The sequence below is a fragment of the Hevea brasiliensis genome, chromosome 12 (genome assembly GCF_030052815.1).
Source record: "Hevea brasiliensis isolate MT/VB/25A 57/8 chromosome 12, ASM3005281v1, whole genome shotgun sequence".
Lineage (NCBI taxonomy): Eukaryota > Viridiplantae > Streptophyta > Magnoliopsida > Malpighiales > Euphorbiaceae > Hevea > Hevea brasiliensis.
In genome coordinates this window covers 6406456-6419991 of record NC_079504.1, presented here as the reverse complement: position 1 = coordinate 6419991, position 13536 = coordinate 6406456, and the positions used below count along the sequence as shown (strand labels likewise).

Genomic DNA, 13536 nt, shown 5'->3' with positions numbered 1-13536 from the left:
TACAAGTTATTAGTGTTGGATTAATTATATTTTTCTATTATTTAATTGTTTGTTTATTTTTTTTATTTTGCTTTAATTATTAATATGCTTTGACTTCATCTAATTTCAATATCTCTTACTCCATATATTATTTGTTATTAATTATATTTAATTAAATTTTTATTTTTAAATTTTTTATTTCAGCATTGGAGAAATTATTTGATTTCCAAAGTCAAGGGTGTTAGATGAAACCAAAATGAAGAGTCTTGTTTATGCAGGCTCTGCATGCCAATCAAAAGATTTTATTTTGAGAAATACAGTCGGATTAGTATTAGATGATTAGGATTATATTTAGGGGTGAACATTATTCAATTTAAATTGAATAAATTAAATTAAATTATTTTAATTTAATAATTCGATTCGATTTTTAAGATAATTCGATTCGATTTGATTCAATTTTATATTATAAAAATTTTAGTTATTTCTATTCGATTCAGTTTTAAAGATAAAAAAAATTAGTTAAATAGAACCAAATTGAATTATTTTATTGAGTTTTAAATTGATTTATTTTTATGGAGAATTAATGAATTATATGTAATTATATATATATAAATTATTTAATTTTATTAACTAATGGTTATTAGTTTTAAATTAAGATCAAAATTATATTAAATAACTTAAAAATCAAGTCTAAATTAAAAAATTAATTAAAAATCAAAATTAATTAATTTGAATCGAACCGAATTGAAATAGAACGATTCGGTTCAATTCGATTTTTCATCAATTTCAATTCATTTCAGTTTCTAAAATGTTTCTAAAATATGTAATTAAATTTTTATGATTTAATTCAGTTCGATTCGATTTAAACCAATTACGCACCACTAATTATATTGTGGTTTAAGAACATAATGGGATTCAGCAAAACTTTTTTGCTAGGGGTTTCGTTTTGGCCGGTTCAAATTAACGACGATGACAAATATTAATTATTCCAAATTATTGATAACTATTGCGACAAATTTTCTATTAGGCTTGGCTGCTTCTTTTTCTTCTTATTATTATTATTATTTATAAAATCTCGTAAAATTTTTGAATAATTTCGATGCTGATTTTTTTCCCACTCCGTGTCGGCAGCTGGCTATTTTTCGCTAGTTCTTGGACGCTGGATTTGGAAAGCCATTAAAAGGCAAAATTGTTATTTATTTTTTTTATTTTAATAAAATTAATTATTTAATTTTATAGAGATAAATTAATTTTATTAAAATAAAAAAATTAAATAGTAATTTAATCAATATAAATTAATAAAAAAATTAATGAAAGAGTTAAATAATTTAATAAAATAAAATATAAAAATTAAATAATATATTTTTTAAAATATAAAATTAAATATTAAAATATTAAAATTAAATAATATGTTTTTTAAAATAAAAGGTTAAGTAATTACTTTACGTGAAATATAAAATATAGAGACAAATTTACCCTTATGAAGTACGTGGGAATAGGGAGACGATAAAACAAACGACGCAGGTTAATAAGGATGACTAAATTTTGTCGTGGAGGGCAGAATCGCAGAGAAGCGCGGCGGAGACAAGAGAGGAGGAAAAGGAGGAGAAAATGAAGGCGTTGGGATGGTGGCTGATGCTAGTGGGTTCTCTTCGATTAGCTTCCGTATGGTTCGGTTTCTTCGACATTTGGGCTCTTAGGCTCGCTGTCTTCTCCAAGACCACCAGTAAGCTTTTTCTTCTCTCCTTACTCAAAAAATCTCTCCTAGTTTCTTCTTCGACATTTGGGCTCTTAGGCTGCCTGCATCCCGATGTTACTTATGCTTTGTTTAGTGCAATATAGGAAAAATAAATTTTTAAAGAGGGGTTTGGCCTTTCTTGGTTGCAGTTTCAGAAGTTATTTCGTGCTTGTAATAGATGAATTTGTTTCAGTTTATGATTTTAAAACGAAACCCAATTCACTATTTTGATATTGCTTCATCAAAGAATTGATTTTTATACATACCTTTTATCGAAAATTTCAAGAATAGATCATGGCATGTGTTTGAACTTTTCTGATTTTTTTAGGAGTTAAAATTTATATTTCGGATTTGCCTTTTTGTCTCTTCCTTGGATTTTATATTGATGATGGGCTTTTCTTAAGGTGGAAGCTGGAAGATTTGCCTTTTAAATCGGTCTTGGTTAGAGAGAAGTGTTGCTGTGTTTTAAAGGTTGTGAGAATTGATAATTTATATTAATTACTTTTAGTGAAAGTGTCTGAACAATAATGGATTTGAATACAATTAGTAAGTTGCTCTTAATTCGAGGAGAAGACCCGAGTAAAATATGGAATAATCCTTCTTACAAGGAAAATAATAAGGGCGATAAATTTGAGAAGAAGATAGTCGATTTTGAGTTCAGTGGACAAGAAAGATTGGCATGTTGGAGTTTGGTCGACTTTACAGGAAAAATAGCAAGTTTAGCACAAGATGGATTTGTTTCCAGATGCTTGCAACATAACGATTTTGCATTAATGTATATGTGATTGCGTTTTCTGAAATGAAAGATTCTGTTACGAGTACAGGAAGCAACTATAATCTCTTGATCCAATAGTTTAGTAATATGGAAATTTTGATTTTAATAAGAGGGACACACCTAAAAATGTCCATAGAATAACGTATATCAACAACTTTAATAGGGGGAATGAATTCATCAAGAAGATAGTTAAGGTGTACTGTTAAGAAAGATATAGATTTATAAAATTTGAGTATACGGCTATGCAATGAGTTTGCTTGGCATTATGTGAATTTGTCCCCAGGACTTGCGTGCATGTATGAGCAGTCGTTTATTTCAAGGGAAAGGTTCTGCTCTAAGTAAAGGATGCAAGGCAAGGGTGGCTTCCATAGTTTTTATGCATTTGTTCAATAATGGTCAATACATAACTGTCGCACTTGCCTCCTATATGGTTTCCTCATATGCAACCTCAGGAACAATATGCTTTTATGGTGCTTGATTTTTAAATTCAGTCTGCATTTGAAGAGTATGTTAAAACTCAGATCTCCCCGTCCATACCTGTAGGAGTGTGCATTCTTCTGTTACAAGTGAATCAAACCGATAAAATTTGGCTATTTGGTTATTAATTCTTAAATTTTTGGTTTGATTACCTCAAAAATGGTAAGTAGAATAACTGATGGGTAGAACATTTCTGTTATCTATTAAAAGATGTTCTCCCTTTCCTTATTTTCCTCAGTTGCTTTTCTTAACCATACTACTGTAATTGTTAGGCCTTTTCTCTGCCTTTGGCTACATCTGCTTTGAATTTACATAAATCACATTTTGAGGAAGGAGATAGTATACAAACTCTGGCCCTAAAACAATAGTTAGCAATGAATTACAAATTGGATGGAAGGTTAAAATCAACAACTTAGTCTGTGATTTTCTATCATACAAAGATGGGTAGCAACATGCCTTTCTTAATTGCTGGCTAATTAAGAAAACTGTCATACTACCATTGGTGATTACAATTTCTTGTACTTCCTTACTTTGAATGTGTTTTGGGATCAACCTAATTATATCTGTTCCATATGATGCATTTTTCTCATTGATGCTGAATTTTGACAAATAAAATTGCATTGCCACGAAAAAAAAAAAATGGTAAAAACGATGACGTGCAACAATGGCAAATATAATACAGGGAAAGATGAATAGATGCCTTTTTTTTTTTCCTTTCATTGTTGATTTTTTTTTAATATTGATACTATTTTAAATGAGAAAAAGGTCATTTTCATTTGTTGTAATTGTTGATGATTATGATTCTTCTTTCTCTCTCTCTCTCTCTCTCTCTGTCTTCTCTTGTTTGCTTACTATCATGCAGTGACTGAAGTTCATGGGAGGACATTTGGAGTTTGGACACTGCTGACTTGCACTCTTTGCTTTCTTTGTGCTTTCAATCTTGATAATAAGCCACTTTATTTGGCGACCTTTTTATCTTTCATGTATGCTTTTGGACACTTCTTGACTGAATACCTAATATATCAAACAATGGCCATTGGAAATTTGACAACTGTGGGCATCTTCGCAGGTAATTGTATTTCTTACTAGACCTCAAGTTCATTCCGAGTTTCTTTTACTTTTATCACTACTTTTTCCACTGAATTTGGATTGAAGGTGCTATATTTCTTTTCCTTGTTCATCTTTTCTGGTCCTTGAATTTTGCATCTACTTTTATTTTAATCCTTAAGAGGCTGTTATAAACTGTTATGGAGTTCTCAAATTTAAGCAACTTTATTCCTTAAGTTAATCTATAATAGCAATAAGTGTGATGCATGAAACGTTAGAAACTAATTTGGTGTTCCATGTTAAATTTCAGGGGCAGCAGTAATTATATTAACAACTAGATAATAGAGGGATTAGAGTGTAAACAATTTTAATCTATATCATCCCTAATCCCAGGGAACTTTGTAGCTTACCTTTTTCTGTTATCTTGTTTGTGATTTTTTTTTTTTTTTTCTACTTTAAAATCGTTATTTCCAGCCAGGTTGTTGAAGTTCATATGGTTTAATTGTTTAGAATTGTCATGTTTCTTTTGGAAATGGATTTCCTATAACTTTATGAAGACCACTAGAAAGTTAATCTATTTTTTTTTTCCTATCAGGTACATCTATAGTTTGGATGTTGATTCAGTGGAATGCACATCAAAAGAGCCACACCAAGCGTTCTTGAAAACGGAATGATGAGTCACCAAATGTCTAGTTCTTCTCTTTTTCCTGCTGATCTCAATGGATATTTCCTTTCTAGCATGTAGCTTCTAACTTAGATTTTGTTCTGCTGGTTAACATTGCAAAGTTTTGGCTGCTATCTAAAGTTGTTTAGAATCTGATATTTCTCTCAACCTCTGTGATTCTTTTACTCGATGTTTGTTTCCTTATGAAGTTCAGCCTGCTGGAGCTAGTGTTTTTCAGAAAAATCCAATAAAAGAAATTATGGAAGTTAAGATTTATAATTTTGGCAAAGCTTACGAGTTCACTTAAATTTGATATCCAAGTTGATCTCTGGGCAGAGGAGCTTCAACCAATCCTAATGAAGCCAAACTTCCAGTGTGAACTCTGGAACCCAGCTGCTTAATTTGGTTTCATTTTAGCCAATCATTTTGGTTGGATTTTATGCCTGCCAACAATTTATCGGGTAAATTGCAATGTATTAAAATTGCAGTGTCTGTCCTTTAAATTTTGGGTGGTGTTTCATTCCGTCTTTAATTTTGAAATCTCATGAAAATCCTTAAATTTTAATTTTGTTACACAAAAATGCTTTTATCGTAACTGGTTAACTGCAGGTTCTTCCTCTTGCAGGAGTTGAGTCTTGGCTCCCTACCTAATATTCACACGTCAGGGAAAACAATGATCAATCCCATGCAGTAATTTTTTTACTCTGAAAGCAGCAAACAAGGAGGAGAGAAGAAATAGAAAAAATGATTTTTTCAAAATATTTTTTTAATTTTAGTGATACAACTAATTCACATTAATTCGATTGATTTGCCAACTTCTACACTATCCATCGCTAGTTTTGGTGCATTTATCCTGGCATTAATGGACTTGAATCATAAAAAGGAGCATATATATGTACAATTACACCGCTACAGGCAAACTCTAAAAATGTCGAAGGACTTGAAATCTCAACACCCCCAAGTGGGTGAACCTATAACATGATCGTTTAAGATGTGTCATTCTGCTTCATCTACATTTCTTCATTATCTCTAGTCCTTCTCTATCCTTTGGGTAGAATTAGGACTTGTGCAAGTCAAAGTACTCATTTTTGTAAAACATATATCCTCACTAATTGTCATTGATGCTGAGCTTTTTCTCTGCAGTCTCCGCTCTTTCATTTGCAACAGATTCTGAACCCTCATTAGCAGCAGTGCCATTATTCTTGTTGAGGTTTGTAAAAGCATTGTTTCCCTCTGGTACTCCAGCAGCATCACGTTTCATAATCTGTTCAGTTACCATAGACTTGGAAATGGTGGCTACCCCAGAATCAATTGATTTTGAATTAAATTTAACTTTTGGTTTCTCATTTGCCACTGCCTCAGCAAGTGAACTACAATCTGAGCCAGCATATGAATTGGCTGAAATAAACTCATCACCTTTTTCTTCACTAGATACAATTCCACCATCACTTGGTCCAATTATTACTTTTATCTTTCTCAGACCTGCAATCTGAAATTCAGAGCTTAGCGTTTGGGTGTTGTGTACCACAGAACTGGAAGCATCATCACCCTTGTAATGTTCCTCTCTTGCCTCCCGAGAATTCTTTTCACCTTCATTTTGGGCTTGATGATTTATTGAACCAAAATCCTCAAGTTGATCGCCCATCTCTTCACTATCTTGCTCTTCATTTCCCACATCCCTCTCCCTATCATCCACATCAATGAGATCTTCTACTTCCTCAGATTCTTCCTCTTCTGCTCTCTCTTGATCATGTCCATCTATTTCATCATCTCCACCACCTCTTCCATCATCGTCAATGTCATCAGCTTTAAGCTCTTCAATATCTTCTTCCAATTCTGCTTTATCACCTCGACTTTCACCCTCCAAAGTTGCTTCATCAACTCGAGGAAGGAGGTCCTTCCGCCCAAGTTTTATAATTTCATGCTCACTTTGCACCTTTTCTAGTATGTTTCCAGTGCTATCATCATATGCCTTTTTCTTATCATAGGAGTGCTTGAGTTGGTTAAGCAGCCAAATGCAAATGGCAAGTAACAAACATATCTGAAGAAAATGCTTCACTTTAAAGCCTTTAGACCTCTGGTTTCTACTAGGTGATTGCTTCAACATACTCGACTCTTACAATGGGTGTACCCCTTTCAATTATCTGCAGCAATTGCTTATTCCAATCTGTGGGTGGAAACAAAAACCAGAACAAAATAATCAGAAAAGAAATTTGCCACCGTAAGCCAACCATATATCCTCCATAGGCAAAATTAATGTTTGTCTGGGCTCAAGATGACCAAACAAGGAACAAACATTGCATATGGGCAATAACATATCATTCAATGTTAAGAGAAGTTTAGATAAAAAAGAAGACAGTGTCACAGTATTTTAAGGCCTCTTCGGTTGAAATTGTGTTTGAAAAAATTACATTTTTAAATATGCTAAATATGCTAGTTAGAAAATATTAAAAAATAATTAAAATTTAAATTTTATAAATTTTAGTCATTTTTAAACTGTTTTCTTCAATAATATTTAAAATAGTATTTTATTCAAAAAAATAATTTTAACCTTTAAAACTCAACCAAAAATTTCTTTTAGCTATATAACGAAACAATGTATCAACATAACCAATATGTCCCGTAAGGAAAAAAGTAAGCATAATAGTTATAAAAATCCCATGGTTGCTAATAGAAAACTACATCCAATTATATAAACATACAGATATAATCAAGTTCAAATGTATCCAGGAGCTGAATTCAAAACTAGAAGTAATAAATAAGTGACACAAGAGATTGAGCTGCGACTAGAATCAAGGGACCGCCATTACCTTTCCAAGCACAAAAACTGAAAGTATTAACCCGTTCCCATGTTGATGTATAATCAAACAGATAAAGGACACAAGCCATAATTCGTAAAGGAGACTAAAAGTGCAAAAAACAAAAGCAAACGAGATTAAATTAAACAGATTTCCATGTGAATAGAACAACAAATCCAATTAAAATCATAAAATGCAACGAATCCCAACAGGATCATTGAACAAAGAAAGCATATTACAAGAAAGCGCTATACATAGAAGGACAAGCAATATCAGTGAAAGAAGAAGGGGGTACCAGTGAGTAAGCTGAGCTGCAGATCCGTAAATATGAAATGAAAAGGGGAAAGAAATAATCTTTAAGGTAATTTACGAAATGGGTATTAGTGTGGATGCTATATAGAATACAGGTAAAGAAATATTAGTCTCCCAGAGCAAGAAGTTGTAAATGGGTTCTGCTCCAGTGAAATGGCTAGCAAAAGAGGACATAACCACCTGGCTGAGAATGGAAGGAGGAGGAGAGAAGGTGGTTAAGGGGCGTGACTATGAGAATGAGAGCATCGTTTCTGTGTGTGAGAGACAGAGTGTGAGAGTAGCTCCAAAAACGCCCACCACAAGGGACACAGCTTACGTGTACCTGAGACACAGAAATGTCGGCATTGATTTCTGTACTGCTTCGCCTCGATTTAATTGCCTGTTTTAATCCATCGCAACGACGTCGTTTCTTCTAGGCATCGTCGCATTTGTACTCGATTTGTTTAGGTCATGGAGAATGATATTAGATTTAATAATATTAGATTTTTCCTTTAAATTTTAGTTAAAATTTTTAATAAAAAAATGTCTCTGTAAATTCTCTTTTAAAGTCTCAAAGCAAAAAATAATTTAATCACTTGATGAAATTAAATTTTAGTTTTTTTTTAAATAATAATACTATTAATGTGTGAAACTTAGGGGTGAGTAATCGGTTCAAATCGAATCGAATCGAACCGAATAAATTATCAATTAAAAATCAAATATTTTTTTTATCGAATCGAACGAAAAAAAATTAAAAAAAAAAAAAATTAAACCGAACGCTTTTTTTTTCGGATTTTTATTTATGATGATTTGATTTTGATTTTTTTTTTTTTTTTTTTTTTTTTTTTTTTTTTTTTTTTTTATTTGGTTTTTTTTGAACCTAATAACCATTAATCAATGAAATTAAATAATTAATATATATATAATTAAATATAATTCATAAATTTTCCATAAAAAAAAATTATTCAAAAAATTCGATTGATTTTTTTAGTTCGATTTTGATATATAAATCTTATTTTTTCGATTTTTTTTTTTTTTTTCAACCGAACGAACGAAAATAAAAAAATTTTTTTAAAAAAAAAAAAAAAAGAAAAAAAAAAAACTTTTAAAAACCGACCAAATGAATTGATTAATATTTTTTTTTTTTTTTTTTTTTTTTTGGTATAGTGCTCAGCCCTAGTGAAACTTATTCAATGTACATCCATAATGGATCAAGGAGCAAAAGGTGAAGTAGATAATAATAATAATAATAATAATAATAATAATAATAATAATGTTAAGAAAGTGAATTTTGACTCTCTTGTCCCCACCAAATCCATTATCTTCATTCTGCCGACATTATTGTCCAGCGTAGGGTTTGATGGAATGAGATTTTATGGAATAGAATTAGCTCCCATGTTGGCTTGGTTAATACTTAAAACTCAGAAATTTTATATTTTTAATAAATTATTTTAATATTCTCAAATATAACTTTATTGTTGAAAATTTTTTATATAAATAATTAATTAAATATAAAATGATTTATGAACATATTTATAAATTTTTCATGTATTGTATTTTAAATAAATAAAATTTAAATGTTATGTAAAATTATTAAAATTATAAATTATTAACAAAAATAATAATAATATCATTTGCTTTTTCTTCCAATACTGTCTATCTAATCTATACAGAAAAGATGTGGCAAGAGAAAGCAACCAAACAGGAGTATGCCGTCTACCAACCATCAAATAATATTTGATTGCAGGAGGCTGAACTTAGAAAGAGAGGGAACTGGTGGAGGAAGGAAGCAGACAGTATAGATAAACCTCCATATTTATTGCGAATATTAGTATTGTTGCTTCCCCGTATTTCTCCAGAGCCACACATAAATGAGAGAGAGAGAGAGAGAGAGAGAGAGAGGTGCATTTAATATTTCTACCACTGCCATGCAGTCGACCTCCTTCAGCATCAGGCCCACAATATCAAATGTAAAGCCCGTGCATTGTCCCCCAGTGCCATCATGTTCAAGGCCAGGGAATTTTCTTACCCTGTAGTGTTTGCTAGTTTTCCACTTGGGAGTTCATCGGTTTCCTCTTTTCTTTCTTGATATATTGTAAGATTAATTATCTCGCTGATGGGGACTATTAACAACAAATTTTCCAAGAAAGAGCATGCAGGTGGGTTCCCACCGGATTCTCAAAATCTGATTAATAATTAATGGTAAGACACGAAACAAAAGTAGGTTTGCAAAATCATGAAAGGGAAGTATGAGATGATGATGATGATCCCAAGTGGGGTTTAGGGTTTTTGGTTTTGTTAATTTGTCCCTTCGAGGTGGGCAGGCTTTCTGGTGCGTTAATCTTGTGAGATACGAAAACAGAGCTTTCTTTTTCTGACGTACTTGATTCACTCACATTTCTTTATCTCACATATAAACGCCCTAATGTCGTCACTCATCATCGATTTTCACATCCCACAGAAAATCAATGAAAAGAACAAGAAAAAAAAAAAACACTAAATTCCATATCCTCTCTTTCTGATTTGATTATGGAATTTGAAAAATCAAGAAAGCAACAAAATGGTCGGATCAAGCTTCGTGAATAAAGAACCTTAGAACATTACAGGGATATAGAATTTGCACAAGAAAGATAAAGGATTTATAAGAAGAAAAAATTTATTTCAGGCATGGCAAAAGTAAACAAAACAAGAAACAGATTAAAAAAAACGGAAACTCTCTGCAAAGGATATTTTAATCTATAGCTGTAAGAGGGTCAAGGCGAGGAACTATAAAATTAATTCACATATCCCCATTTCAAAAAGGTGATTCTTTGACCAGAATACAAATATTTTCCCTTCAATCAAGGATTGAAGATCAGGTTGTCACACTTGCACTTCCAGCTCATGGGCTTGTAATTGGAGACATCATCACCTCTAGAGTATGCGATATTGGAAATCGCAGCAGTAGATAAATGACTTCTGCTGTGGCTATGGACTTGTGTTGTTACTGGGATTGCACTGCCTCGCAGTGCCCGCAAGAGCTGCACCTTCTCTCACACCTGGGTGGTGTTGACCCAATTACCTGAGTTCTCATCACCAGCGCCTTCTCATCTTCTCCTTCTCTCTGTTTATATAGCGTGGCAACTATTTCAAATTCAACCAAATATATACTAGAAGCTCAAGAGTACAACAAGAACCACAGATTATATGCTCTCTTACCTGTGCAGCGTCTAGTAGCTTGGTGGTTGTTCGTCCTGAAACAAAAAGAAAGTGGCCATAGTTCAATTCAGTAATGTCTTCTTTAGCTGCCATGTTAGCTAGTTTATTGAAATTTAAAATGGGATGTACTTACCTTCAGCTACAAAACTCAGAAGGATGGAGCTTAAAAGCAAGAGAAACAGGAAGGGAATGATTAGGTGTCTATTTCTGTTGGAACAGTAGCAAAATTGAGCACTGCCCATTTCCTGAGAGAGAGAGAGAGAGAGAGAGAGAGAGAGAGAGAGAGAGAGGATGTCGTTTGAGAGCAGAGCCTTCAGAATTAGGAGATGGAGATATTAAGATAGAGAAATTAATATAAAAAGATTAAAATTGAATGAGTTCTGGGCTTCTGGCACTGGAAAAATGGAACTGAATCTGAATCCTGAAAAGTGTACCATGAAAGGTTCAGCCTTTGATTGCCACCTCCACAATGCAAAAAGATGACTCAGTTCTTAAACCTCCCTCTCTTTCTGTCTCTCTCTCGCTCTGTGTCTGAAGGATTGAACGTGTAACGCAAAAAGAGTATTGCAGCCAGGCTAGAAGATAGAAAAGAAACGTGGAGGACCTCACAGAAAAGGGAAGGACCTCAACCTCGATTCCTGAGCAAGCAGAAAACCAAGGTATCCATCTCTGCAAAAAAGAACTCGACTAGTACAATACTATTCCAAAGCAGCTCTGCAGCAGAAGCAGAGAACGAAGCAAGAAAAGAGAAAGGAAGCGAGAAAATGAATCAGTGAAACAACACAAACACACACAGCGACAAAAACCCAAAAGCCAAAACAAATACCAAACGATAAAGAAGAGTTTTTTTTTTTTTTCCTATAAAAAGAGACATGCAAGAATATCAGAGCGGTGATGGTGTGGGTTATTTTTACAGATTTTCGTTTTTCTTTTAACTTCTTGCTTTCATTTTGTCTCCCTTAGCGGGGTTGGAATTTGAACAGTTTCAATTTGACACGCCAAGTACCTTTCTCCTGTATCTTGTGAAGAGCATGAATATATAGTTCCCAAAGAGGATTCTATTTGAGGGTAGGCATGTAGAGTGTATAGACCATGTTAAGAACGATCTGCAATATCTGAAAATGGTGTTCGGTGTGGTCTTTATCTTTTACTTGCAACTTCACGCACAGCCCTTTGCGGAAGAGAGCCGCAAAATCCTTTAATTCATACTCTCTGTCTAACCCGGCTTCAACTTGTAACTTCCAAGTTTCAAAATGGCAAGAAATCAGCGTCACATTGGATGTCAATACACTGTGCTATTAGCCTTGCCACTCCTGTGACTACCATGCACAAACGTGGGTGCACAACTATATGCTACAGTTAGTAGATAACATTATAAACTTGGGAAAAATAACCACTTGGTGTGGCAATTTACATTAAGAGATTGAGCAGTTGCCGGTGGACTAAACATTGTTTTGTACTATTAGTTTCTTTGGCTGCATGCCAAGTGTCCCCATGGTTCCCATCATCCAAATGGGACCATAGTTTGGATTTATGACAGCGCATCCTGGACCCTGTTTGCAGTGACTAGGAAATACCAGGGACCAAACAACAGCACAGGGATCAGTGCACCTTCGAAATAATGACTGGCCTGAGATAGAAACTTTGCACATGCCAAAACTGGGGTTCTGCATTCTGATCCCCCAAAAGGTCACCTCCCACTCCAAGGCTGTTTATTAACGCTACTGGGTTGGGCCCAATTGGGCTGTGCAAGTTAAAATTTCAACTGAGACTACATTCAATGACCTTTTCAAGAGGCCGAAACAGGTTATGGACACCCAAATTGTGTGGACTTGTAAAGTGGAAAAGGTCGGGTATTGATTCACGCCTATATACTTGGGCCATTATATGAGTAACTAGCAAATTACTATGATTTGCACTTGATTATTATTATATTTTATTATTTTTTTAATATTTATTTTAAATATATTCTAAAATCAATTTTATATATCAATTAAGTTTCTTTTAAAAATAATTTTAAAGTATAAATTTTAAATTTTTAAATTGAGTGAAAGAAATAATAATGAAATAGCATTCATAAATTGTAAAATTAAATATTTAAAAATGTTATTTTCTCAAATTTTATTTTTTATAGATTTAAATTTTTATGCTTTATGTGATAATTAATATTTATTTATATTTTTAATTTAAATTATTCTATTATTTAAATATATATGAACATATTTAATAAATATTATTTTATTTTTTAATTAATTACACCATATTTTATTTTTATGAATGACTTTATCTATATCAAAATTATATTAACTAAAAATGGTATGTGCTAAATTTATAAAGAAGAAAAAAATGATATTAACCATTATTATGTGAAATGTAAAAAGATAATAAAATAATGATTAATTTTTAATTTTCTCTTGAAAAAGAAAAGTTAAATTTAAATTAATTTTGGGTTAATTATAATATATAATAATTCTTATAAATATATGAAATTAATTTTTTCTATTAATACAGGTAAGAAAAATAATTTAAAAAATTAAATAAGACATTTTTTATATAATCAATTCTGTAT

At 32.3% G+C, this 13536-nt stretch overlaps 3 protein-coding genes across 4 annotated transcripts; 1 reads left to right on the top strand and 2 right to left on the bottom strand.

Annotated features, from left to right (window-relative positions):
- Positions 1-1515: 1515 nt before the first annotated feature.
- Positions 1516-4848, top strand: LOC110669817 (ergosterol biosynthetic protein 28). Its single transcript, XM_021831627.2, has 3 exons — positions 1516-1705; positions 3832-4038; positions 4612-4848. Exons 1-3 carry the CDS (start codon positions 1591-1593, stop codon positions 4677-4679), a joined length of 390 nt encoding a protein of 129 aa, XP_021687319.1. The 5' UTR covers positions 1516-1590; the 3' UTR covers positions 4680-4848.
- Positions 4849-5534: 686 nt separating this feature from the next.
- LOC110669816 (uncharacterized) lies at positions 5535-8132 on the bottom strand. 2 transcript variants are annotated; one of them, XM_021831625.2, is made up of 3 exons: positions 7774-8132; positions 7491-7584; positions 5535-6847 (listed from the first exon to the last, which is right to left on the bottom strand). In XM_021831625.2, exon 3 carries the CDS (start codon positions 6785-6787, stop codon positions 5789-5791), a length of 999 nt encoding a protein of 332 aa, XP_021687317.2. In that variant the 5' UTR covers positions 6788-6847; positions 7491-7584; positions 7774-8132; the 3' UTR covers positions 5535-5788. The 2 variants fall into 2 exon arrangements, with proteins under 2 accessions (XP_021687317.2, XP_021687316.2); XM_021831624.2 differs by lacking the exon at positions 7491-7584.
- Positions 8133-10330: 2198 nt separating this feature from the next.
- On the bottom strand, positions 10331-12266 carry LOC110669777 (EPIDERMAL PATTERNING FACTOR-like protein 2). Its single transcript, XM_021831549.2, is given in 4 exon segments — positions 10331-10761; positions 10764-10872; positions 10968-11002; positions 11101-12266. Coding segments are annotated over 4 exon segments (405 nt in total). The 5' UTR covers positions 11210-12266; the 3' UTR covers positions 10331-10609.
- Positions 12267-13536: the final 1270 nt, after the last annotated feature.